Source organism: Siniperca chuatsi, linkage group LG6 (assembly GCF_020085105.1).
Source record: "Siniperca chuatsi isolate FFG_IHB_CAS linkage group LG6, ASM2008510v1, whole genome shotgun sequence".
Taxonomy (NCBI): Eukaryota; Metazoa; Chordata; class Actinopteri; order Centrarchiformes; family Sinipercidae; genus Siniperca; species Siniperca chuatsi.
In genome coordinates, this window is record NC_058047.1 from 15,495,881 (window position 1) to 15,523,323 (window position 27,443).

The 27,443-nt window shown below is 39.3% G+C and overlaps 2 protein-coding genes across 4 annotated transcripts in view; both read left to right on the forward strand.

Moving 5' to 3' along the window:
* The first annotated feature begins 75 nt into the window (after positions 1–75).
* Positions 76–4,058, forward strand: ndufb5 (NADH:ubiquinone oxidoreductase subunit B5). The gene is made up of 6 exons (XM_044200075.1): positions 76–236; positions 882–964; positions 1,585–1,651; positions 1,788–1,849; positions 2,365–2,471; positions 3,839–4,058. Exons 1-6 carry the CDS (start codon positions 119–121, stop codon positions 3,957–3,959), a joined length of 558 nt encoding a protein of 185 aa, XP_044056010.1. The 5' UTR covers positions 76–118; the 3' UTR covers positions 3,960–4,058.
* A 1,354-nt stretch (positions 4,059–5,412) lies between these two features.
* The window catches only part of usp13 (ubiquitin specific peptidase 13), a 34,942-nt gene continuing 12,911 nt past the window's right edge, over positions 5,413–27,443 (forward strand). The window contains exons 1-15 of one of the 3 annotated variants that reach the window (XM_044200076.1): positions 5,413–5,812; positions 8,176–8,301; positions 10,795–10,855; positions 13,660–13,781; positions 14,777–14,919; positions 15,812–15,996; positions 16,164–16,261; positions 16,360–16,550; positions 17,578–17,649; positions 19,212–19,317; positions 20,819–20,944; positions 23,197–23,350; positions 23,916–24,090; positions 24,260–24,348; positions 25,363–25,485. In XM_044200076.1, the coding sequence (XP_044056011.1) occupies positions 5,702–5,812; positions 8,176–8,301; positions 10,795–10,855; positions 13,660–13,781; positions 14,777–14,919; positions 15,812–15,996; positions 16,164–16,261; positions 16,360–16,550; positions 17,578–17,649; positions 19,212–19,317; positions 20,819–20,944; positions 23,197–23,350; positions 23,916–24,090; positions 24,260–24,348; positions 25,363–25,485 (1,882 nt within the window). In that variant the 5' untranslated portion in view covers positions 5,413–5,701. The remainder of the gene's footprint in view (positions 5,813–8,175; positions 8,302–10,794; positions 10,856–13,659; positions 13,782–14,776; positions 14,920–15,811; positions 15,997–16,163; positions 16,262–16,359; positions 16,551–17,577; positions 17,650–19,211; positions 19,318–20,818; positions 20,945–23,196; positions 23,351–23,915; positions 24,091–24,259; positions 24,349–25,362; positions 25,486–27,443) is intronic. The other 2 variants (XM_044200077.1, XM_044200078.1) reach the window with 2 other exon arrangements.

The following is a 27,443-nucleotide window of genomic DNA, read 5'->3' on the forward strand; positions in this document are numbered from 1 at the left end:
ACCACTAAACAAGAATACAAATTAACGTAACTGCCCTTATTAAAAATGGCGGTTTCCGCTTCACTCTGTCATCAACGAATCAGAGATCGTGTTGTTGAGCCGTCGTCCCACAGTAGCGATGGTGGGAATGAGCGTTCTCAGGTCTGCTGCTGCTTTTGCAGCCAGACTGAGTCCTCTGAAATCTGGAAACAATGCGGCAAATTTGCTCACTCGAACAATCCCACGGAAAGATAAAGGTAAGAAATACCCTGGCCGTTTAAAGAGTGAGAAGTTTGACCCTAATGGTGGCCGTCACTTCTTATGACCTTGCGCCGGGGCTTGTTAGCTTGCTAACATCAGCTAGCTGGTAACGTTTCTCCTGCTGTCAACAAAAAGTAAAACGTAGGTTAGCGAAAGTAATTTAATAGTTACAGGTAGCTGCTCACTTCTTTGTCAGCTAATGAAAATTTTAAACTGCCCGTCTTTTCATTAGAGCAAATGGTATTTGGTACCCGGCGTAATGGTGTTAATAGCGTTTGAATGACAATGTATCATCTCATATAGTATCCCATATAATAATGTCCCATATAATCATATCAGAATTCAAGATACAGCTGTGATAATGATCGTAATATAATTGTTCATATTGCCCACCCGTGATTTATTTAAGACCTATTTGAGGAATGATCATCAGTAATGTGGACATGATGAGGAAATTACAAAAAGTTCACAACATTGACCTCAACCTTTTAAAATCAAGAAACATTGAATCCACATGACATTATCACTAGAACGAAAATCACAGTCTGTCTGGTCTTATATCATGAGTTCGATACAATAAAGCACCCAACTTTAATTAGGAAATACATGGTCATGACAGTATCCTCTGCTTTGTTTTGCAGTGGCCGTGCGTTGGGGTCATGGAAAGAAAATGTTTGTCATCAAACCCTCTGACTACTATGACAGGAGATTTCTGCGCTTATTGGTGAGTACTGTAACTCCATCTCCTTCATTACCTGTGATTGTGACAAATTAAGGGGGTGTCCAAGCCCAAATTTGGGAGCTGCAGTTAGTAGATAATAAGATCGATGCCATCAGCAGTCTGTCTTCATAAATAGCCGTGTGTTGATATCCAAGACAGTGGAGCCCTGCTGTACTTGCTCACTCTTTTGTTTGGACAAGGATACTAAAAGCCTGTAATGTAATGTTACTCAAGTTCAGCTTCACCAACTGTCTTTAAAGTTGTATTCCTTTAGGTATTTGCATTACTGTTCAAAGCTGGTGGAATTTACTTATCGAATCAACCTAATAAATAACATCCACATTATCGCCTTTATTTGAGAGCATATTTGCGCATGCTCATGTCATATTTATATTTACAAATGAAGATGCACTAATCCAGAAGGACTTGCATTTAGTTCAGAAATAGAATAATCTTACACACTTGGATTACAAACCACAAATAAAATGTCAAATACTTTCGCCTAAAAGTAACGATTATTCCTGATATGTTGGCTTGGTTAGACCTCCAGTCTTGATCACCCTTCATGCAGAACAACATTAGAATTTTCAGTATTTAATTTTGTCTTCTCATTTTTTTCTCAGCAATATTATATCCTGCTGACCGGCATTCCTATGGCTGTCATTGTCACATGTGTGAATGTCTTTGTCGGTAAGTAAGCATATGTCTTAGTCAAGTTTTTTGCTTTATTTGTATAATTTGATAATATTTGGCCACTTAAAGATGTGATTTAATGAGTAAATTTAAAATAAGTCACATATTACTTAAGTGTGATTGTGCTGTGAAGGTGAGGCAGAGCTGGCTGAAGCTCCTGAGGACTATGAACCTGAGCACTGGGAGTACTACAAGGTATGTAGCTAGCATCTTATCTCATTAGTTCTTTCAGAAGTTATTTTTTTGTGTCACTGATCTGAACCCTGGTTCAGGGAAGGATGGGCTCAAGCATGCATTAAATTAGGAATTGGGCATCACAGTGTGTGCATACCGTAATCATCCTTGCCGTCACAAAGCCTCTGCTGCAGTGCCAACCTTTAAAACAGCTGTGTTTTCCTCTAGTGAATGTTTCATGTGCATTGTGGTGGCAATATTCAGACCACAGATTTTTTTAAGTGCTATTTGGACCTAAACATAGTTCTATAATTAGAGATTTCAGGGAGGAGCCTATGTACAGTTCTCCTTTCATTCATGTGGTAATATTTTAGAGAAATGTAAAAGAATAAAAGCTAATATAGTCATAGTAATTGATAAACTTAGTGATTACTTTAATTTAACTGGAAAAACCAGTAATTGTTTATTTGGATCAAATACATTTGCAGTCATTAAAAATACTTCTGTCTTGTGTGTCTTTTTCCTTGTCATTGCAGCACCCCATCACCAGGTGGATTGCAAGGACCTTCTATGATTCCCCAGTGAAGGACTATGAAAAGATGATGGCTGCAATCCAAATTGAGAAAGAGAAGGCAGACATCAGGTGAGTGTTATGTTGTAGCGTCTTTCACCAAAATCCTGTCATGTGTGAATGCTAGAAAGCAGTTGTGATACAGTGGCATAAAGACATTTGTAACTGTCCTTAAACTTCACCAGAGACAGAAATAAACGGTCTCTGAAATACATTTTTAGCATCAAGAAAAAAGATTTCTTTGTATTACAGTTGGCAGCAAAAAAAAAATCATGTTTGGCTTAAACATCAACAGCCAACCATGTACTGGTGTTGCGTAAAGTGTAACATGATTGCACTACAGCTTGTAGTTTGCCACTTCACATAGCACAGTCAGTTGTGTTGTACCTTTAAGTCTGAATACATTGTAAGAGAGCAGTCCAATAGTTCTGTGATATTTCTCTGACAGTTGATTTCATTTGAAGGTTTGAGTTCTTTGAACTAACAGATTCCTGTTAGTTAAACAGATATGAGCCAGATTTCTGTGCACGTCTGTGCCACTGTTCTCTAAATGGATATCATTGTTACAAGTGTCCAGTTGCACTGAAGCATCCAGGCCACAGTGTGATAGTTTGGTCCCAACGCAACAGGTTTCATGTTGTTGAAAGAATTGTTGTTTGTCAGCAGATCCTTCACAAATCTACTTTGCACTTAACTGAAGGTGTTGATGAGTTAGAGGGGCTGGCCTAGCCATTTGTTTAGTCATTAAACTGTAATCTTATTACTCCAGTGTTAAATAATAATTCTGAATGTATCTTGCCAAACTGAAATGGATTATTTGTCACACACCAAACGTACATTGTTATGCTTATTAGGACTGAATAAAAATATATGATTAAAAGGGAATGTTATCAAGCAAACCATCTGTATAACACCAGATGCAAACTGTCTTTGGTACCATTAATGTAAAGAGACCATGTAGAACCTGAAAAAGGAGGGTCAGCCTCTTGATGCATCACCTGGGGAAGATTCAGCTCTCCACAACTCCCACCACGATGAAACAAAGTCTCTCAGTAATCAGCAACTGGTTTCTGCTCCTTTCATTCAGCCAGTAAAAGCCAGTTAAAGGAACCCCTCAAATCCTGTCTATAGACACCTGAACACGAAGCTGATTGGCAACAGTGACATAAACAACACAGTCACACTTTAGATTCCAGGCAGGTTTCTTTGTCGGACTAAGTATAGTTTAATCACACAAGGATGTTAATGAGATTCATTGTACAAGCAAAAAGGAAGGTTTGATTTTTCTGAAGAAAGATGTCATGATTTTTCCTTCCTCTTGGCTTTGTGAAAAGTGAGCAAAGGGCGTTTGTAGCACTATTCTGGGATTCACAACTTGCTCTCGTTTTCTATTTCTGAAGCGTGATTTTATTAATTCATTGCCTGTTTGTCGTCAACAGACTGACACAGCTGGAGGTGCGTCGACAGATGAGGCAGAAGGGAGACGGCCCGTGGTTCCACGTGGACACCCTCAACAAGGAGCTAATTGACTACAGTCCCAAGTCATCACCTGACAATTAATCCAGACATGTCTGCCATCAGTAGATTATACCGATCAATCTCACTGTTTGTACATTTTTTCCCCTTCTTGCCTAAATAAAGTATCTATATGGTCTCTGATATTTTGTCCTCCAATGTCTTTATTGTCTTCATGCTGCAAACATGTCTTTGCCTTGTGTGGGTATAATTATTTAAATCTTTGTGGATAAGTTTATATTGCTGGGAAGCACAGTGGCTCAGTGTGTAGCCCACCAGCTAGCTCAGGTCACCCTGTGTCTGTGTGGGTTCCCTCCGGGTGCTTCTGTGAATGCAAGTGTGAGTGCTTGTCTATTGACGTGTGTCAGCCCCGTGATAGGCTGGCTACCTGTCCAGGTTGAACCCCACATCTCACCCAGTACGTGCAGAGATAAGCCCCTTTTTATACAGCCTGTTCAAGGTGGGAATGTTGAGCCATTATTTCGCCTCGCTGTTCTGTATAAAACGTCTCCACCCCTGCCACCCTGCAAAGGAGAACCTGGTGCAGATAATGGATGGGTTCCATTGCTCTCCAAGTACTGACACAACAATTTAAGTTTTAAGCGGATCAGCTGGCCGTACACGTGTACACTTTTGCACCTACAGGACAGTCATGTACAATACATACACACATGCACATGGGTACAGTGTGTTTAATTTGTTTTTTAAACTGAGTCTGATTAATCAATTTGTTTGTACAAGCCTAAGCAGGCATGAGGGGCTGCAAATTAATTCAACTTTATTCAGATAGCCCTTTCCCCCCCCCCCAAAGCACTTTTACAAATTCAAATATTAATAATATTCCTATATAACAGTTTATCTGTACTGTACAATAAACAAACAACTGTGAGACAAACTGAGATGTAGCCTTTTAATACTACAGTGTCAAGTATTTGACTCATAATGAATAGATACTCTCATCAACAAGGAGGAGTTGGCAGGCAACACATTAATGTCAACAAGGACACACTGCATGGGAAACTTATTTTTTTATTTGATACAATTTTGGCAAATCGATTGCCTCAATTAATATATTTTGCAATTAAGAGAGCGTCCACCTGGCGGCAGACCTGTGCAGAGAAGATGATTGTTTTCTGACAAACAAAAGGCTTCTTATTAAATGTGGTTGTAGAAACCACATATTGTAGAAGACGCAAAATGCTACTGACAAATAAAATGTTATGTGCAGTAACACCCTATTTTTTATTTAGTTATTTATTTTTACAATTTTAACAATAAAAGCTCCTGCAGATGAATGCAGAGTGATGGAGTCTTTTGTTGGACTTGTAGGACACTGCAATCAGCAGCTATTAAACATCAAAGTGCACCTCATAGTCATGCTTTTCCTGAATCCTGGAGGGGGAAGCATGCTGTAGTAAGTGTGGGTGGCTTTATGAATCATCCTCAGAGATGGGAGGGGCCCTTCTGGTAAAACATCCCTGTGAGCAGGGAGCGTCACCACAGTCAACAGCAGCAATGTAATTTCTGCGCAGGTCAAAGCTTTTTTTGCAAGAACCCCCCCCCACCCAAAAAAAAGAACAACAGCAGCCTCCGCGGCTTTAGCTTTGCCGCCGGTGCAGCAACCAGTCTCCACTCCTCTTGTCATTTTATTTTTATGATTTTCAGCGTCACATCCCTCTGGCCGGAGGAATGTAGAGACGGAGTGCTTTAAAAATAGCATCCTCTCCTCTGACAGCGCTGCTCCGGTGGCTCCGCAGCACTGTGGTGCGAGAAGCAGGAATGCGAAGATGGCTGCAGACCTAGGAGAGCTGCTGGTCCCATTCATGCCCACCATCAGAGTGCCCAGAACAGGAGACAGGGTTTTCAAGAGCGAGTGCGTCTTTTCCTTCGACTCTCCCGTAAGTGTCTGCCTCTCAAACACACACATCGGCACCGCGACATGGGCGTAATGTTTGGGGCTGACTTGTCTGATTTGGCTAGGTTTAGCAACACACGTGAATCCGCTGTAACGTGTGTGTGTGTGTGTCTCCCGTGAACTTGAAAATAAATAATTAAATGTTGTTTACATCTCAGGCGAGAGGGATAGAAGGGGTTCCCTTTGTGCAGGGGGGAGGTAGACGGTCCAGTTCAGGAAACATTACCGCTTCAACCAGGCCAGTTATTCCAGTAAATACACAAGCTACCACACCTGCCTGTAGCTTTGAATGTATTTGAAAAGCTTTAGCAGCCCTGTCAGGTTGCGGTGTTTGAAGCAGCTGCTGTGTGTGTGTGTGTGTGTGTGTCGCTCGGTGGTGAGTTTGCAGCCACCTTATGGTGTTTGTAATTTATAATTTGTCTAAAAATGGACTTGAAGTGTGTCAGTGGTACTTAGCTGGATGTCTGTAATATTTCCATCATATATGCTTACAACACTGAATTTGTCTTTAGTTGTGTTTTTTTTTTTTTTTTTTTTTTTTTTTTTTTTTTACTTTGATAGCCAATATACCAATCAGTTCATGGTGTGATGTACAGTTAAAACTCACTACTGTGTGTAATAGTGAGTTTACAATGACCAAGCAAAAATTCATGCTATCCATGATAGTATTGTACTCATTTATTGACTTAAAGTAAGTTTTTATTCTCAATAGTAGTGGGGCCTGTAGGGGCCTTTATAATGTCTTTTTATGTCATTGTGTCACTAGAGAGTTTGAGTTTTGTTCATAGAAAATCTCATGACCCATATTTTGACGCATGTTTTCATTTATTTTGTCATTTTCTGTTTCTTCTGTGATTAAGGCAGTAGTGAAAGGGCATCAAAACATTGACTATTTTGATTTATTTACATTTTTTAAAGCTTTTTAAATGTCAGAATCTACAGTTTTGGCACAGAGTTCAAACTTTCCTGTGCTCGTTAAGACTCGTGGCATATAAATTCTGAGTTTTTGGCTCTTAACACGTTCCACATACAACAAAAAACCTACTTTCTCAACGGAAACCGTTTTTAAAGGTGACTCAGCTGTCTAGAGTTCATCATGTTGGCCTGAGGACTGGTTTATTTTTGTCCTTGCACTGTTGAAGCTCATATGTCACTCTGGGCCACTTAAAGGTTTATCACAGGGGTTTATAAGGGCTACACTGATTGCAGTTTTAGGTTAGTTTTGAAGGAGTATTCTTGATGCATTTTTCCACAGTCCACGTGTGAAAGTGTTTAAAACAACTTAAATGTGTGTCACTGGTCACATGCGGATCTTTTGAATGTGACAAAATGATCAAACCTTTGTATCCTGTAACAAGCTGTTTTAGATACACTAAGTCAACTTGAGATGTGACATGTGTGGGCCTCAGTCCACAGGCATGCACTCACCAGCAGTTTAATGAGGATTAATGAGGTTACTACTTTGTTTTTAAACTGGAGCAAAACCTGCAGGTCCTCAGTGCCCCAAAAGCAAAGAGGTACTATTTTGTCAATTAAATTAATTTCTATGTAACAGGATGGCCATTTTCTTTAGTTGAAACAACACCAGCAGCAAAATTGATCAATCAAATTTCTTGTATGAAACTAAATTTCAGAGCTTAATCCCATTTTGGAGACATTCTTTGGCTAAAATAACATGTTAAAGGTGACTGTGATGTTGTAGATTAATAGTAAAAACCAGGCTTTTCAGCAGCAGACATTTTCTCTATAAAAATTAGTGAAAGAGTGCTGGAACAGATTTTTGTCCGTTTGACAAGATTGACTAGAAAGACTGTTTGGGCAAGAAGGCCCTTTTGAAAATGTGCTTGCAGAATCATTGGCACACATCTCTTACTTGCATTTCCACTGCGCATGTTGTGTTAAAATTTTTCCAACTAGTGCCAGGTAGTGTGGAACAAAATACAGCTCATCACAATACATTTCTTGAGACTGATTGTTCCACTGAAAACCGAGCTTTGGTTTTTGTCACGACAGTCATTTGCTTTTATGGAAATGATTATTCTCACCCCATTTTCACTGTGAAATACATTTAATAAAGTTAAAATGCCACCTTTCCCCTATGTGTTCAATTAGAAAAGGCATTGTAAGAAGGAATACATGTGTGAGGATATATATAATACACTGCAAGTAGTCTCTCTGAAATTAGGCAAAATAAAGATACCAATTCTAAGAGCTAGAATATGATAAAATAGATTTAGTGTGTAATGGGCACTTTTCAAGGTTTTCAATGTGTTCAATGTGCTGTTGTGTTGATGGTTGTTCACCTCGTGCTGCTGTTCATTGGTACTGTTTGCTTTGTTTGTTCAGGAGTCAGAGGGAGGCCTGTATGTGTGTATGAACACATTCCTCGGCTTTGGACGAGAACATGTGGAGAGACATTATCGCAAAACAGGACAGAGTGTTTACATGCACCTCAAACGACATGTCAAAGAGGTGAGTTTTACACCTGCCTGTGTTTTTATTGGGTACTGATTTTAATGGCACCCCGGTAATGGCAGTTGGAGGCAGTAATAGTAGTAAGAATGAGAATAATAATCTTTGTTTACAGTAATCAGTAAAACAGTAATACACAAAAGAGACAATGAGAGAGACATTAATATGATAGATATTAATGATATTGATCAAGAATAGAACAGAAAAGTCAAATACAACCATGATGAAGTGGTGACAATCAATGATATATGAAATCCTCAAACGTAAAACTTTGTAAAACTGATCTCAGTTGCATACAAATGTTGATTTAATTCATACTTGACATAGTTATGCACAAAATATTCATACAGTTTGCGAGTTTCACAACATACTAAAGTAGCAAGGTGGAACTAAAAAATCGCTAATACTTTACTTTAACCCCCTATTTAACATTAATAAGCACTATATACACATTTAACATTTAACATGACATTATACAACTATAACGCCTTCTATGGGCACCCATTAGGTGAGGCTGCTGTATAAACAGTTAATGAATGATAATATAGTAAAACTGTTGTATTAATATAAAACATGTCTTTATATGAAAAGCTCTAATTGTTGACAAACACTCTACATTAATAAACAATTACAAAAGTCCTTATATCTGCTTATAACTACATTATATTGTGTTATAAACAATTTATTAAACGTTTGTATACTGCTCATAAATGATAAATAGGGGGACTGAAAGTAAATTGTTACCCATTCCACAATTAAAGAACTTATGTGTCTTTCAGTTGTTAACGCTGTCAGGATTACAGGTTAAATTCTGCAGAAGTATGCAATACTGTAATGTGCTTTAGATAAAAAGGTACACTGTGTGACCTGAATTGCTGATATCATAATGCCATTATTATTTTGAACATCAGTGATTAAATTACATTGTATGACCTGCATATACTTGAATGCTTGGTCAGTGACATTTAATTATAAAAAGATGAATTAGACCTGACTGTTTTTGACCTTCAGACTGAGGCCTGTCTGAGTGTTTTCAGCTCTGTATCTATTTATCTGTACTCTCCATATCACAACTAAAACTGTTTCGTTTGTATATATTTTGGTAATGCTTTATTTTACGGTTCCCTTATTTCCTAATAATTTCCTATGAAGTTTCCCAAAATGAACCTGGTAATTTGGTACTAATTATGTGGAAATTAGAGACAGTTTTCATTTGGTACACTCCCAAATAATTAATTCAAATTAAATTCCAGCGAAACCTTGAGAATCTTATCGTCAGTGCACAGCAGGTCAGCTGAACATGCAAAAATGTGAAATTTGTTTACAGCATACAATTCAATATATATATAGAGAATAAAGTTTCCAATGATGCATACATATTTATATACATATTTTCTTGGAGCATTTCCTTTAAGGTCATTCTTATTTCCCCTATAATTAGTTCCAGTTGACATAGTTTTTTCCAATTAATGTCCATAAAAATGATCAAGCAAATATTCTGAAAATACGCACCCATAATATAAAGTGTATAAAAAAGATACTGAACATTGTAATGCATTATATTATTAGGCGTTTCTGTTTTTTTGTCCATCCCAGAATGTATAAAGAATTAACTCAACGACGCACTCGTGGACCCAAAAAAGCCCTCTTTTAAAAGTTGATGGTGAACAACAAAGACCTTAGCTGCTGCCGTGTTTTCGCACTGGCTCTAATTGCCCTCAGATAAGCGCTGCTTTGTAAAGAGCTGCTATTTCCATGCCTGGATCTGGCCAGAAACAGCTGCTCACATTCTGCAGGCTCCTGTGTCTGCTGTCTTTCCCCCCCCCATGAGTCCACTTGGTCTCGAGTGTGTCAGCATTCTCTGTCTTTCTGTCTGTCGGCTGCCTTAGTCCTCCTCCCTACCGAGTGAACGGGAAGCAGTCACCTGAACCTGATAGGATTACCAGGAAACTAGTCGGTGGCGCTGGGTTGTTTTGCTGCCAGCTAGTCATTTTGCAGATTCAAATTTTAGTGAATTCACTGACAAAGTGGTTTCTGTTTGTTGATTGATGCATGCATCACGGCTGATACATGTTTGTCTATCAGTCTGTTGAAGATTGATTGTTTTATTTGGACAGTATGTAGTGGAGAAAAAAGAGATGATAGAATGCACTCTACAGGCAAAGACAGGCCCAACACATGACATACTGTAAATGATATCTGTCCAAGTCTACATCTCAAACTGTGCAACTAAAGCAGTTTAATTTATCATTCTTTAATTTTGACTCTGACACGGAAGGGGGTTTTCCCCTTGCCCTGTAACCCGACCTGGCAACTGGAACATCCAGCATCTATTTCTAACAAAATGACAACCATCTAGACCTTCTGTCACAGCACAGCATAAAAGCTTTTCTAGCATTTTACAACCAGAATCAGCAAAGGTGTTAAAAGATGTTTTTAATGTGATAAGGGTTCTTTGATCCAATTTAAACTTTTCCTTCCTGTTTCCCACAGAAAGCCACAGGAGCTGCAGGAGGCGCCGTCCCCAGACGAAGAAATGGAAAAGTGTTTCTAGGTAGGTTAGGTTTGAGTTAGAGGCAGTGGTGAAAGAAGTACTTAAGTAAAAGTACCAATTCCACTATGTAAAAATACTCCATTACAAGTAAAAATCCTGCATTCAAAATGTTACTTAAGTGAAAGAAGTATTATTAGTAAAATATACTTAAGTATCAAAAGTAAAAGTTGTGACTGATTATTATATATGACATTATTAGATTGTTAACACTGATGCATCAATGTGTAAGCAGCATTGTAATGTTGTAGCTGGTGGAGCTATTTTTGTCTATTTTATATACAGTTAGATAGTTTAGTCCAGTAGTTCCCAATCTCTTAAGGGTTACAAAATAAATCTGAGGGGATGTGAAATGATTAATGGAGCACAGAAGAAGAAAAAATAAAATTCTGCTACACAAATGTGTACTCATTTTTGGGATTTTAATCTAATCTTTGCTTCTGGGGTGTAAATATTAGAGAGTTTTAACTCTTCTGGGCTTGAAAATGCATTTAAACGAAACCATCTGAGAAGTTAAGAGGGGAAATGTCTCTTTTGTGGAACCATTGGCTTAATGCATTGTTTTTTAGAATATTATCCAATTATTTATGTAAAATCTTAATATGAAACGTAAGTACTAACTATAGCTGTCAGATAAATGTACTGGAGTAAAAAGTACAGAATTTCCCTCAGAAATGTAGTGGAGTAGAAGTATAAATCTCACAACTGTAATGTGATGTAATATGTAATGAATGTACTCTGTTATATTCCACTACTGGTTAGAGGCTGGACTAAACTCCTCTTGGCCACTGGTGTTCTCATCATAGCTGAAAACAAAGTGAAGCTTGTTGGTGGTAGAAAAAAGGTTGCATTTTACATCTTTACCTCTCTCTGCTAAGAGAACCCCCTCCATTACAAGCTGGTGTTATTGTTTGTTACACTGTGGTGACCCGCCAGCTGCCCCTCCAGCCAGCCTTTACCCAAAGCGTCAGGTATTTCCCATGATGAGACCTCTCCTCCTCCTCCTCCTCCTCCTCCTCCTCCTCCTCCTCCTCCTGTGCTCCAAATATAGCCCATATATTTGTATATGTGGTTGGTAACTGTTCTAAATCAAAGCCTGGCCTACTCCTCTCCTCCTCCCCCTCTTCGACTTGGGAAGGGGGTGTTTGGTCGCCAGCCTCTCAGCTGCCACCACCTGTCAATCTCCTTTCTAGGCTGACACACTTCTACTGCAGCTATGACACTGCTCGGAGAGGACCAGGTGTCTCTCCCCCCCCACTGCTGGCCTGACGGGGGGAGGAATTCCTTCCACTCAACCTCTATGTAATTGACGTTGCTGTTCTCTTATCATCCAGAGTTTAATAGACTTTAATATCCATTGCCTTCGATATGACTGCTGTACATTAGGTCAACCCTCTAGCCAACGTCTGACTCTCTGATATGAATTTGTCAGGCTCCTCCTAAGAGCTCCTTCTCTGGGACGATTCTCGCTGTCATCCATTTTGGATGTTTGATGTGACAGCGGGCATGTATGTATCTGCCGTCATCTCCATACCAGTCCACTGATCTAATCAAGCCGCTAACTGGTAACGTCAGACGTTACCATGAAACCAGTGGGCACACTAACAATGTCAGGGATAACCTATGATCCTGTTTCTCATGAGTCATTACACGACTTTAGGCTGTGGAGGATGGACAACTCAATACGGAGAGTGATTTACACATTTCACATTAAAAAATCTTTCTTGATATCTCTATAGCTCTTTGATAAGAGCTGAAATGATAGTTGATTAATCCATTAGCTGACTGACTGAAAATTAATTGACGGCAAAAATGTTTTTCATTGTGAGGATTTAACGCTTCTCTTTGTCTTCCTTGATCGTAAACTAGGGCTGACACAAATTATTTTTATTATCGATTAATCTGCCTATTATTTTCTCAATTCTTGATTACCCATTGTTTAGTCTAAAAAAAGTCAGAAAATTGTAACAAATATCCATTAAAAGTTCCTATATTCCAGGGTGATGTCCTCAAATGCCTTGTTTTGTATGACAAACAGCCCAAAAACCAAAGATATAAATCTCTATATATTTATATATAGAACAGAACAAGCAGAAAACTAGCTGGAACCAGAGAATGTTTTAAGTTTTTGTTTAAAAAAATAACTGAATGTAAACTAAATGTCTTCAGGTTCTGGACTGTTGGTTGGACAAAATAAGATGTCATCTCAGGCTTTAGGAAAGTGTGATGGACATTTTTCACTATTTTCTGACATTTTATAGACCAAACGATTAGTCAAGAAAATACCAAGCAGATTAATTAATAAGGAAAATAATTGTTAGTTGCAGCCCTAATTTTGATCATTTAGTTTCATTATGTGATCAGTAATGAAATGAGGGTGCCATAGCTGCACAGACAAAGCCATCCTCAGTACTGCTTAGTAACTCTATAAGTTGCTGGTGATAAGAGTGTGTGATAAATGCCTAAATATAGCTCTGCGTGAATTGTGTCTGAGCAAAAGAGTCATCAGCATCGTATGAGGTCATCCTGTCACTCTTGTAAAAAAAGATGCCATTGATGGTTTACTTGTTCTGGTTGTACTCACTGCATCCTCAGACTATTATGGCATGGAAGTAAATGGTCGAAGCAAGAACATAAAAAAGCACAGACCTCACACTCAAGAGCAGAAAAGAACAGAACATAAAATAAAAATAACCAAGAACAAAGTCGATTATGACATGCTCACCAGGTAACGTCAGTCAGCATTGTCTTTAGCAGCAGTGCCTGTCTAACTGCAGCTGACTGGATGTTTACTTCCTCCCCTGTAGATTTAGAGCTAAACCGTGATTTTAACGGAGAGGACTATGAATATGAAGACGAGGCCAAGCTCGTCATTTTTCCAGACCACTTCGAGATCCCCTTACCAAATATTGAGGAGTTGCCCGCTCTGGTCAGTGAGTCGCTGCTGCACGGGCTTTGTGTGTTTCCATGCTTGTCAGGAGGCTGCGCTCAGTGGTTCCCCTGTCACTGAACAGACAGGTTGGTGGTTCTTGTCTTGAAGAGCCGCAAAGCCTGAATCTCTTCATTTGTTTAGATTTAAGTTTCATGGTCACAAATTTTCTAATTTAATATAAGTTAATAAGTTGTGGAAGCTCAGAGTTTCCCCAATGCTTTACTTAACCTCTAGTAGCTGTTAGCCTACCTACAAGTTTTCATTTGGATGGGTTTTGGTGGAAGATTTTGGCATAAAGTCTGTTTAATAGGCTACTCTTTGCCAGTAAAAGATTCTGGGGAGCCACTGGATGCACACACTGTATAGGTGCTCTCATCACTTCTGGCTCTGTGTGTCACTGCTTGCATGGAGTACTCCTGTTTTTATTTGTCTTTAGAGCAGTATGAGCTTCTGCACTGAATGAGGCTTGCTTTTGGCATGTCATTGGTTTAATTTTTCAATGTCTTTTATGCATGTGTCATTTAATGTTGTGAATGTACAAATTGTGATGTTGAGCATAGTTTTTTTTACATAATTTAATTTGCATATTTTTTACATTTACTGGGAAAACACCTGGTGACTACCCTTCTTGTTTTAAAATGTTTTGCACGGTTTGTTTCTGCGCTGCAGTAGCAATATGGAGCCGCTCTGTCTTCCTATGCTGGATCAGTCGCTTTATGTGGCACAGCTTCACAATGTCTTGCATAGATCTTGCATGTCCACTATTGTTCTTTCTATTTACTGTTATTGACAACTTACATTTACGGTACATTGATAGAAGTTTAATGTTTCTACAGTAGTAAAAAATAAATTCTTAACTGTTAAAAACAGAGAGATGTTCTTAATCCCTGATGTTTTCATTTAAGAAGAAGGTTGATATATTTTCAACATGACCTCAATCACACTCACTTCCACAAGTTAATTCTGTCTCTGCTGTTTCCTCTGATGTTCAGGTGACCATCGCCTGTGATGCAGTGCTCAATGCACCATCAGCTTTCAAGAAGCAAGAGCCTGAATCCTGGGAGGAGGAGATCCAGGTGTCCAGACATGCCAGGAGCCTCAGACAGCTGGATAATGGGGTCAGGATCCTACCCAGGTAGGAAAGGCACCAAGCCAAGATGAACTGTTGCGTTTGTGTAGCCATTCACATGGCTTAATCTGGTGGAATATTGTAAAACGAGCCACTTTAATGACAGCGATCGATTCTGTTACTTTCTCAGCAGGTTCAGCCTTCTGGGGTTCACCAGAAAACATCTTCAGGGTTTTTCCTCACAGAAGTGTGTTTGTTAGTGTTAGAATAGACAAGTCATTCTTATAGAAGTAGAGGAAGTCATTGCTCATCATTTCTCACAGGTTTCTTTTGATTATTGTACACAAGAAGTTTTTAAAGTGTTTCTTTTACATTCCACAGAAAGAATATGAAAATAACTGTCAAAGCTGGTCACTGTTTATGTAGAAGTAAAATTTTGTAACAGTTATGCAGCACTCGTGCTTGTGTGGAGATTGACTGAAAGTAAACAGTGGTAAAGAAAATGATCCATTGGAAAGTGGTAGTATTGAAACAAGGCATCATAATTTTAATATCTCTGTTTAATTTAAGCAAACTGCCAGAAGAGCTGAAACATTGTAACCATGCATTGCTGGGGCCCTTACATTGCTTCTTGACTCCTAAAGTCCTATTGTCAGATCCTAACCATTGGAAGAATATTGCCCTCTGTTCTGTGAAAAATGGCAAAGGTTAGAGATAGAGTTTTATTTTTGATTTAATATGTTTAACAGATTTGCAAGTCAACCGATGACTGCATTACTTTGTCTCTTGCTGTTTGCCTTGTTTATCCGGTCTGTTAACAGTCAAAATTTAAATCTGATTGATTCTGCTTGTGAGCAAAATGCAATTTTTTGATCCTTCAGTGAGTCATTGCATGACTGCAGGATAAAAAAAGACAACAACACAACAGTAAGAAGAGTCTCTGTTTCTTTGCTATCAGTGGCTGGAAGTGTCAGAAGTGCGAGATGAGAGAAAACCTGTGGCTGAACCTGACGGATGGAGCAGTGCTCTGTGGGAAGTGGTTCTTTGATGGGAGCGGAGGCAATGGCCACGCTCTAGAGCACTACAGAGAGACCAACTACCCTCTGGCTGTCAAACTGGACACCATCACCCCAGACGGAGCAGGTCTGAGACACATGACACATGACAGGTTATCCTAAACTGTTGCATGAAACCAGAATCTGAGTTATTACATGGTGTTGGTGATCAGTGTCCTTTAAATTGTTTTTGTTTTAATAACATCAGATTAAAATTCGGCCTTTCATAGTGACCAGCTGATCCTTTGGTTTTAGATGTCTACTCATTTGAGGAGGAGGAAGCTGTGTTGGACCCCCACATATCAGAACACTTGGCACACTTTGGAATAGACATGCTACAGATGCAGAAAAGAGTAAGTTGTGTTAGCTGTGCGAAAACCAAACAAAAACCAAAATGTGAGGCTTCCACGGTAAATGTTTCACACCGAGCTCACTCTCCCCCCGCCTTCAGACAGAGAATGGTCACCACACAGACAATAACTCCCGGCCGCGGGTCAGTGAATGGGAGGTGATCCAGGAGTCGGGCATGAAGCTGAAGGCGGTGTTTGGTTCTGGTTACACAGGCATCAAAAACCTGGGCAACAGCTGCTACCTCGGCACAGTGATGCAGGTCCTCTTCAGCATCCCAGACTTTCAGAGGATGTGAGTACATTGTGATGAGGCATCACTTAAAGGAAAACACAATATTAATTTTTTTAAATTATGTAGAATCTTCTTCTTCTTTTCCTTTCGGCTGTTCCCTTTCAGGGGTTGCCACAGCGAATCATGTGCCTCCATCTAACCCTGTCCTCTGCATCCTCTTCACTCACACCATTTAACTTCAAAAAATTATGTAGAATATGTTATCATCTATATATTTTGTGTGTAGACTTATCTTTTTTCACATCACTTTGTCACTTTGAGTGTAAACAGAATCTCATTATCAAAGGGGAACACAACTTGATTTCATTGGCTGCATTTCTCTACTGTACAGCACTGATTACTGTGACTTTGACCCTCAGTACTGTAACAAAAGGAGGTAGACAAAATATACTCTAAACGCAACTTAATAACAGTCACCAAAGCTGCTAAAATAAAATATTATATAAAAATATTAGGTATAACAGCATTTGTCAGCTACCAAATAAATCTTGTAACCAGCATTTTGATAAATGTCTAAGCAACATGAGACACCTAACAAGAGGTTCAATAATCCAAATAATTTGTGAGTCCACTGGTCAAAATTTTAAAATGTTAAATCATGACAAAGTATACCAATCACTGTCAAACGGCATTATGAAAGAGAAACAGCAGTCACAATTTGAAACTAGTTCATATGGGCTTGATGGACATCATAATATGACCCACCTTTGTAGTAGTTTTTGCATTGCTGATTTTGTTACGTCACGGTTAAAGTACATTTTTATGAAGTGTTTCTTATTCTGTCAACTCGCTTGCTTGTAATTATTGATGGCCATCTATAATCTGGATTAGGAATGGAGGTAAATACGGAATATGGAGTAACACAAAATAAAACAACTTTGGGTATTTAAATAACTAACATGGCCTCCAGCAGAAGGTGTTAGTGTCTTCTCAGTGCCACCTCGCGTCTTTCCAATGGTCTTGTCGCTGTGTGGCGTCCTATGTGCTCCATCTGAGGTGAGCGTGTGACATGTATTTTGATCTTTAGGTATGTGGGTAATCTTCAGAGGATATTTGACTATTCACCCCTTGACCCCAGCCAGGACTTCGCCACACAAATGTAAGTGACTACAGTGTTACATAATGCAGTGTTAAAATATACAAAACAAGTGAGAGTATTTTCTAGCTGCTGCCGTCTCTGTGGCTGAAAAAGGTTGAGAAAAGGCGAGGTTTTGTTATGAGTAACTAACTTCAAATTTGTATTTTAGTTATTAAAATGCTTGAAATAGCTCTATAATGACACTGCAGTTTTATAAGAGGACCAAGTCTTGTCCATGAATCTTAGTTAAGCTAATACATATTTTATTGGGTGAAAGCCTTTTTTCCCCACACGTTCTGTTAAATACTTTGTGTATTTTGTCATGTAAGCCAGTGTGTTGCAAGAGGCCAGTCAGATGCTGTGGCCATAATGATGGGTCTTAGCCAGGCAGGCGATGACCATCACTTATGTGAAGCAACAGACGTTTCATATTCTGAGGCACACTGCCAGATAAACATGTTTATACCCTTCACTGTTTGTATTTAATAGAGCCTGGCAGCACAAATCAGGTCATTAAGAGAGAATTCTGTGTCTCCTAATGCATCGGGCCTGTACTGATTAAATATGACCCCTCCCTTAAAAGCACTGAAAGCAGAGCGTGAGCGTTAAATAAGGTAGGATTAACCTAATTAAACTAATATATTACCCTTTATCCTGTACTTAATACAGATGATACCACTGTGCATAAATAAGAAAGTACTGAAAGAGATTCAGAAAATTCTTTCCAGATACATATGAGAGGGGAAAAACAATACTTTTAATACTGCATTGATGTAAAAGCAATGCTCAGCCTGTACTAGCAATTAATTGCTGCTATAATTGTGAAAATGATGCCAGTTTTTTCACAATGGACTGATGATTATATATGTATATTCACTGTTTCAGCCTTGACCTATAATTTATTCTTTTTGGGAGGATATTACAGCTAAAGTCAACTCCATGCTCAGTTGCACTTCTTGAAAGATTTTGCTTATCTTGCTTTCATACTTCTTAATATGTGTAAAACATCATAAGATTTATATGAATCTTAATAAACGCTTTTGAAGAAACTGATATTGATGATTGTACTGAAATGGGTTGAGTTACTTCCCCCTACAGTTCATGTTTGGTATGGTGAATTACAAGTCAAGGCTGTTTGTAGTCTGTAGAATATTCATGTCATAAAATATACTGTTCATAAAAAAATTATGTACCACACACACCTTTCATCTGCAGGAACAACCAATGACAAACCAAACTAATTATAAGAATGTGAAGAATTAGGAGGATTTAGGAAAAGATGGAGGATAGAAAAGTGATTCCCAGTATTCCTGAAAGGTTTGTTACCACAGCAACAGAGCTGAGTTTGAACTGGAGCCAGCTTTGTGAGACTGAAAAGCCAGGGTTAACAAGTTAGCAGCTTCGAGAAACAGGCCCCAGATGTATCATCTGAAGGTTTTGAAATGTTTGTTCTGACGAGGAAAGACACATGTGCACAGTGCCCTCAGGGTGTGGCAACCAAGAAATCACCCCACGAAGACTACAACAAAACTACAAGGCTGACGATATGTTGTAATGTTTATGCCTTTGTTTTTGTCCGACAGGGCTAAACTGGGACACGGACTGCTCTCAGGCCAGTACTCCAAACCACCCATGAAATCTGAGCTCATTGAACAGGTGATGAAAGAAGAATACAAGGTATTAAACTGGGTATGTCCAGCTCCCAAACAGGGTCCATAACCGACAGAAGCATGTTAATACTGAGTGGTAGCAAAATTAGTCCTTTTTTTATGTTTAATGACCAAACTGTTAGGGATGTCAAGGCAGAGGTTCAGCTTGTCAGTTTGATGTTTTCCCAATTTAAACATGAAACAACTTTTCATAATCCAGTATATCTGTATTATTAATACACTTGAGCTTCTTTTGTAATTGTGACAGCTGGAGAGATGTTGATCGAAACAAAAGGAAAACGTGATATTTAGATACATTGTCAAGTTTTCTTTTGCTCTGACCTTTTTCCTGTAGTCTGAAAATAGCTGTTGGCTGCTGTCCCAAATGTGCAACTCAAATTGTTTATGAACACAGCTCCAGACACAGCTGTAATACTGAGTTTTGCTTTTCATTTCCCACAACACTGCTTAATTTTGTCACAAATATTAGCTGTGCTTAATTATTGTCTTGTGCTTCATGCAATCTCTCTAGTTCTTGAACATTGATTTATTTGGTTTTTGATTTCTTTGTGTGTCTTGTTTTACTAATTTAATGCACACAAAATTGAAATAATTGCCTTGCCAGCCACGTACTAGACAGCTGCCAGGAAACTAGGAGAGGAAAGCCATTAAAGCATAATGGGACCCAGCACTAGGTCTGTAAGCTCCGGGCTTCTTTTAATCCTTACCAGCCACAGTAATTGATAGGGCAGAGCTGTGATCCTGCACTTCCTACACATGTGATGGTAGAGTCAGGTTTGGATACATATTGACAGCTGGGAAGACATGGGGGGAGGGGCTTGAGTTGGCATTACAATTACATATTCTCATTAAAAATGGCTTTTTAAGTTTATTCCCCTGCCCAAAATTGTATGCGATACCTTTTGTTTGGCTAGAGGTTGGCCTACATAGTGTGGCAGGGTGATGTAGGGGTGATCTATCTATAATTAATCGATTATGAACATTATGACATTTATTTATATAAAAGATGTTTAGCTGGTGTATACTGTATATAGGTATAGTATAGTGAATTTAAGGGAATAGTTTGACATTTTTGTAAGTTTGCTTATTGCTTTCTGGCAGAGAGTTGATGAGAAGGTTGATACCACTCTCACTGTCTATCCATTAAGGTAAATATAAAGCAGGCTAGCCTAGCATGAGATTAGTTTAGCTTAGCAGCATTATGTTTGACTATTGTTTTGGGATCACCCAATTGGTATTATCTCAATATAATATTTTCACTCAGAGATTCAGCACTCTTCTCGGGGCATAAAATCAAGTCTCTTTACCGGAGCTATAAAGAGCTAAATGACAGACACATATTGGATTCACTGGTAATTCTCCTGTATAGAGCCTGGTGCTGGCAGGCCACCCGAAGCTGCTTTCAGTGTGTATCTGTAATATTCACCACTGGTCTGCTGTCTTGTCTTGTACTTCCTGCTGAGACAGGTGAGTGGTCATGAACAGTCGGTGTGTGTGACGCCCAAATGTTCTCATTCCAGCACCAGCAGAAGGGCGTCTCTCCCCGGATGCTGAAGGCCCTGGTCAGCAGGGGACACCCAGAGTTTTCCTCCAACAGACAACAAGATGCCCAAGAGTTCCTCTTGCACATCATCAACCTGGTGGAGGTGAGTGAAGCTAAACCTCTGTGCAGGTCAAAATATTCAAAATGTACAATAAGTGATTGCAAATGAACAAAAACCACAGCCAGTGTTTATGTGGAGAGGTCCTGTTGGTATGCGTGTGACATCATGAGAAAATCATTCATACCTAAGGAGCAAGTGTTGAGGTAATGGATGCTGTTTAGTTGATAAAACAATAAAATATAAATGACAATATGTTGTGCACATTAATTGTGTTGTAGTGCGGTATCTAGACTTGGTCCTGATTTGTCGTGTTTACAGAATATTTGCATAATAGGGTCAGCATTTTTCAAGCTGTTTATGAAAAGATTTTTAAATTGTTAATTGTTCGCTGCAGTATGTTGTTAGCAAAGGCAGGTAAGGACAAAATGTAATTGTTGCCACTATCTTCATCAGCAGATGGAGTTTGCTCAGTTGTCATGGCGATGACTCAGCTGTTATCTTAATGTGTACACCTGCTGTAGTTCTTTCTAGAAATGTGATGAACTTTAACTTTGAAGGGTACATTTACTATGACGCATGTTGTGAATATCAATGAACATAATTTTCATAAGCTTTGGAATTAAATATATATGTATGTTAGAGCATCTGGTTACATGTGCATGTTCTTATACACAACCACTGGTAGATAATTCCAGTTAACACAACAAACACACAACAGAAAGAGATGCTGCCTTTCACAAAACTGACTGTCCCAATAATCTTGATTATTCTCCACTGAGAAATGATAACATTTTTACAAAATGGCTGGGTTACGTCTGACCCCTGACATACATGGACAGGCAGTTGATTGGGAGGGGAGGGTCTGTTTTTGACTAAATACAGCACACTGTCTCCTTGGTTGGTACACACACATGGGGTGCTCTGACGTGTCTTTCTCAACTAGGATATATATAGCTAAGTGATATCTGTTACAGAGGGAGGCCAGATAATGCTTCCTATTCTGCCTCAACCATGAAACATGCCCACACTCAGCCCCGACACTTCTTCCACCTCATGTTGTGAAGATCAACATAGCATACCACCCAGATTCTCCCAATAATGGATTGCCCCATTATTTACGACTTGGTTTGTTTGTCCACTCGCTTGTCTCTACAGCTGTCTGTAAACTAGATGCTGATTTAGTTATCCAGACATAGATAACGTGACTAAAGCCACCACCACCATCAGCAACATTTTCCTCTGTCTATGTCAGCCTGCATACTTAAAATTAGAACTTGTGTATTTCTGTAGCTTCTGAGAATAGAAGGGCTGGGTTGCAGAAAGGCTGCAGTGCAAACTGGTGTTAAGTCGCGATGCCATCCTTCATCACAGTCTTCAAATAAATGCAGTGTAAACTTCAATGACCCCTGCTGTTCATAAGCAGTGAGACGACCGAGAGCCACTCAGTGATAATGATTAATGTGCCTGTGATTCTGAAAAGATGTAACACTCTCAGTTATGGAGGGTATGGTTAATTGAGGCGGTTCCTAAATTAAAGAGTTGCAACTACATTATGAATGACTGACCCAGATCTCTTCATACAAACAGCAGTTGCATTGAAGTCATGCCAAGAGACTGTAATAAACCACAGCAAAGAATAGCTTACAGATAGAGTTGCATTTCAAACCTCTGGCTGTCGTGTCACAGAAGCTTTACATGTTTATGGTAAATGTGAAGATTCTGCACAGCTCTTTAGCAGACATTATATTTTAAATAACTTTGTTTCAAAAACCTTTTTTTCAGGGTTGGTTAATATATCTTTTTGGAGACCAATACTTATGTTTTTCATTTGGAATTGCTAAAATACAATCAGAAATATTCAGGGCTTAGTACTCTCAAAAGTATTTGTAACAGCCTTTAGACCATAGGACACTAAAACCCTCCAGGCTAATGAAGTTTATATGGGATTATCAGTGCGTTAGCGCAGGCTGCCGAACAATACCATTACAATGTGAGGGACAGATGGGACACATGACAGCATTAAGATTTTATTTTACTTTTTTAAATCAAGAATTAAATAAAAAATGTAATGTGCAAAGAAAACATGTATAAAAATGTTTATCAATTGTAGTCTTGGAGGAACCTCCATTTTATCAGTGTTGAACCACATCACTGGTCTCTATATTTAATACTTGACAAAATGTCAGTATCAGTCTGATATTGTAAAACTGAAATATGTGCCTTATGTCACGGCCTGATTTTGATGTTGATATTCTAATGCAGCCTCTCATCCTCCATATATGTTGTGTTTATAGAGGAACAGCGCAGGCTCGGAGAATCCAAGCGACGTCTTCCGCTTCCTGGTGGAGGAGCGGGTTCAGTGCTGCCAGACTCGTCGGGTTCGTTACACTCAGCGGGTGGACTACTGCATCCAGCTGCCAGCACCCATTGAGGCGGCCTCCAATCGAGGTAAAGGAGCTCACGTTACACACACATACACACAAAATGTTCAGCTGCAGTAGGAAGCCTGAGCTGCTTCTGGTCGGCACAGCTGGCATGACACTGGGCTCAGGTGGCACCAGCCGCTGGGAGAATCAGCAGGTCCTTCTCTGAAAGGGCACAGAAGGTCCTGACTGAGAGCTGTGTAGTTTAAAATGAAAAAGAGACTGTTTATTACACATTCTTGGCTTGACATAATACATTATATGACAAATGTTATGTGCTATTTAAAGGATATGTAAAGGTAGCTAACGTCATTGTAATATAATAATTACTATAAACAAATGTGACCTTGGTGAAGATGATAGTATTTGTCAGATGCAGTGTAGAAGGAAGCAGAGGCTGTCAATCTTGTCAGCAGCCATCTTGAATGGTACATGAACACCTTAATGATTTTTTGATATTAAAATGCAACTTGTATCACCCTTGATTTCACTCAAATTTAGATTTTGTATACTGGATATTATGGGGTGTTGTAGATGTTAACACTTATTTGCACATCTCAAAGTGTTTGTCTTTGTTTTCCTTCTACCAGAGGAGCTGCTGGCATACGAGGCCAAGCGGAAAGACGCTGAGGAGAACATGCGGGCTCCTCCCGAGCCGGTGAGAGCGCGGATACCCTTCACAGCGTGCCTGCAGGCCTTCACAGAGCCGGAGAACGTCCCCGACTTCTGGAGCTCAGCGCTGCAGGCCAAGTCAGCCGGAGTCAAGTAAGCAAAGGGTCGTCTGTTGCCGAGCCTGGAATGACTACTCTACACCTCCAGTGTTTTTTCATTACCTCACATCTTTAAATAAAAAACTGTTCTATTTATAAACTTTGTATTGTTTTTTTTTTTTTTACATCTCCCTTTTCAAAATTGTTGTTATTTTCCTCTGCAGAACTTCCCGTTTCTCCTCCTTCCCAGAGTATCTGATTTTGCAGATCAAGAAATTTACATTTGGGGTTGACTGGGTGCCGAAGAAACTAGGTAATTGTCTGTCTCCCTTCACTGATTAATGGGATTAAACATGTCTTTTACTGGCCTCCACCAATGTTATATCTCAATTCTAAGTATTTGTAGTGCTGTAAATGCCCAGCAGAGGGCACCATCAAACTGCAGTTCACAAGGCACGTACAGTAGTAGGTGAAACTGTAAGTAAATTTTTGTCCAACTCGTGAATGGCTTCTCCTCCAATTTTGGACACATAGTCATAAACTACCCCGTCTCTCATCCTGTCCATATCTGTAAAGGGCTGCTGGAGTTTTCATTTTAACTGGACGCCGCAATTCACCGAATTCAAATGAGTGTCTTGCAGCATCTTAAACTGCTGAAACTCTCAGTGATCATCATGGCTTTGCAAAAATAATCAAGGGTTTAAAGTGTTTAACACTAATGGGATATGGCCACAAAATAGATAAATTGTGTAAACTGATATTTATAAATCATGATCTTCAGTATTATATCTGGGAGTTTTGCGTGGTCCACCAGCACAGTTGTGTTTTGTGGTTGGAGTGTCACTTACACAACCAGCTAGCAGAGGCTTGAGTCATGCTGCAACAGGGACTGTATGTAACTCCTCTTAACAGTATCTTTCAGTGTATCCAGGGCGCCAGAATAGAGATTATCATTTTATCACAGGCCTGAATCCTCACTTATTATGAGATCAAGTTTTTCCAACAAATCTTTTCACTCCTCAGCAGGAACTGCGAGAAGTGTTCAAAAATAAGTGCATGGCACCACTTAAACTTAAAAATACAATATAAGGCAATGATGTGATGAAAAATGCCAACATTTCAAGTGAAAATACCAAACAACCCATAGATAAATGTAGAAATGTCTTTTAAAAAGGATACTGCTTGTACTCTGTGGGCTAAGATCATTGTAGCGCTAAGATGCTTTTGGAACCACAGCTTCAGGGGACTTACAGCAAAGGCTCAGATCACCATGCATTGTGATTATTATTGTTATTATTTAATATATTATTTGTCTCTTCCTGTACAGACTTGGCCATAGATGTTCCAGACTTTCTGGATCTGAGCCGGCTGCGAGCCACAGGGCTGCAGGCAGGTGAAGAGGAGCTGCCTGACCTCCTGCCTCCCATCGTGCTGCCTGAAGACACCAGAGGTACAGAACAGGTTCATTTTACACTAAGAGTGGTTTAAGCTGGAAATGGTACCTGCATGTGTGTGTGTGTATGCAGACACATAGAGCTGTGTGCACTGACAGATATGTCAATATAGTTGGGACAACACACCTTTGTGGTACTTTTCAACAAGGCATACAGTAGCTGTAGCACTGTGATAACAACTAGGATAATGTAAAGGACATTTTTTGCCCCTTTAATCTGACATTTTGTTCTTTATTAATTTCCATTGCATATTTGCAAATAAACATTGGTGGCAACATTTGGCTGTGCTTCAGATATATTCTGCAGTTTTTAGATCAGACAGTGCTCCATTTTTCTCACCCTGAGAAGGATCCCCTGGTCATTAGTTCCCATGACTCACCTACAGGCCTACAGGGGTATTTACATGTGTGAATGCAAATACCCGACTCTTAACTACTGGGGGCATTTTTGGCCCTTCATGTTCAATTTCACAGTCCTCTTATTCAGTTTAAAGGACATTGTTTTCCCTGAGCACCTGTTTTTTTATATATATTTTTACCCAGATAACCAAACACATTTTGCCCACTCCAATTATATACATGAATAGAAATACCTCTCAATATATGAGACAGTATATATCGGATTTCACCCAATAAACTCAGATGTGTGTTGTTCCAAAGCTGATACCTAACATCCTTTTCAGGAGGTGTAGGGTTTTTTGTGACAGAGACAAATGATCCATGAAATTGTCTCTAATATGATGTTCTGCTCAAAGCCACCCAAGTTTTCTCTTAAGGGCATATTGAATCCCACGGGAATGACATGCTCAATCAATTACTGAAAAGTTGTTGTGTGGCTAAGCCTAATAAGTTATAATGATTTTATGAGATCCCCTTGTAATGCGCTTGCACTTGCACTAGAGGCTAGCAAGTGTGTTTTAGAGCACAAGCAGTATAGTTCTTACTTTTCTTGAAACTTAGTTGCATCAGACTGTTTGTTTAGTGATATTTCCAGTTTTACATACAGTGTACTTGAGCGTCTTCGTCAGCCTCTCTTCCTAAAGCCCAAAACTACAACCTCCCTCCTTTTGTTTGTCTTTCTTTGTCTCTGTCTCCTCTGTGACTATAATTCTTATTCCTCTATTCCTCCTTCCGTTGTTTTCAAAGTTCAGCTACATCAAGTTATCAGTGTCCTCCTTAATATTTTAGCAGGCGTGAAGCACAAAGTGTTCCGTTCCATCTCAAGCTCCAAACACAAAAAGGGGTCCAAGGAGCAAAGACACAGTAACATCTGCAAGCAGCCTTTGCTGTGCTTCACACATTGACAGACTCTGAGAGCTTTCCAGAATCGTTTAGCTGGCTGCTTCTTAGAACAGGAAACTCAGAGGACAAAACTGAAGTCTGAACATGTTTGTCCGAGTGAGCCTTAATATTTCAGGACTGAATGTTTTGTGCTGCACCTGCTATCTCAGACCTCCAAACACATGGAATTAGCTTTGTGGAAGAGCGCAGTATACTTAAAACTCTTCAGTCTCGCACATTAAAGCGTCCTTTCTTTGAGCTGAAACTATCTTGCTTAGGCAGCGTTGCATATCTACATCTGACAGCAGCAAGCTATGCAGCTATCTTTGAGGGCCACAGTAAAATTGATGCATGAAAATATGTGTAAATGTTTTTGGATGTAGAAAGTTTGAGGTGGTAGAGTAATTTGAATCTCTACTTTGCACTCGTCCCCTGTTGACTTCTGTCAGAGCCTCTCTTTCTACAGACAGAGAGGTTAAAACAAGTACCAGTGTGTAAATCATACAGTTTAAACTGTGAAATGAAAAGAGGTCAGAGGAAATGATTTTCTGATTTATTTATTTCTCATTTATATGATGAGTTTTGTCATGTTGCAAATTAACCACTGGCCCATTATCCCCCCAACTGGCATCGGCAGTGATTAATCACTGATCACCCTTCTGTCTCCAAAAGGC

Excerpts from the sequence above, each read along its gene's own strand:
- ndufb5 (XM_044200075.1), top strand. The coding sequence starts at position 119 with ATGGTGGGAATGAGCGTTCTCAGGTCTGCTGCTGCTTTTGCAGCCAGA. Across the intron at positions 965-1,584 it reads GGAGATTTCTGCGCTTATTG|CAATATTATATCCTGCTGAC; the intron begins GTGAGTACTGTA and ends TTTTTTTCTCAG. Across the intron at positions 2,472-3,838 it reads AAAGAGAAGGCAGACATCAG|ACTGACACAGCTGGAGGTGC; the intron begins GTGAGTGTTATG and ends TGTCGTCAACAG.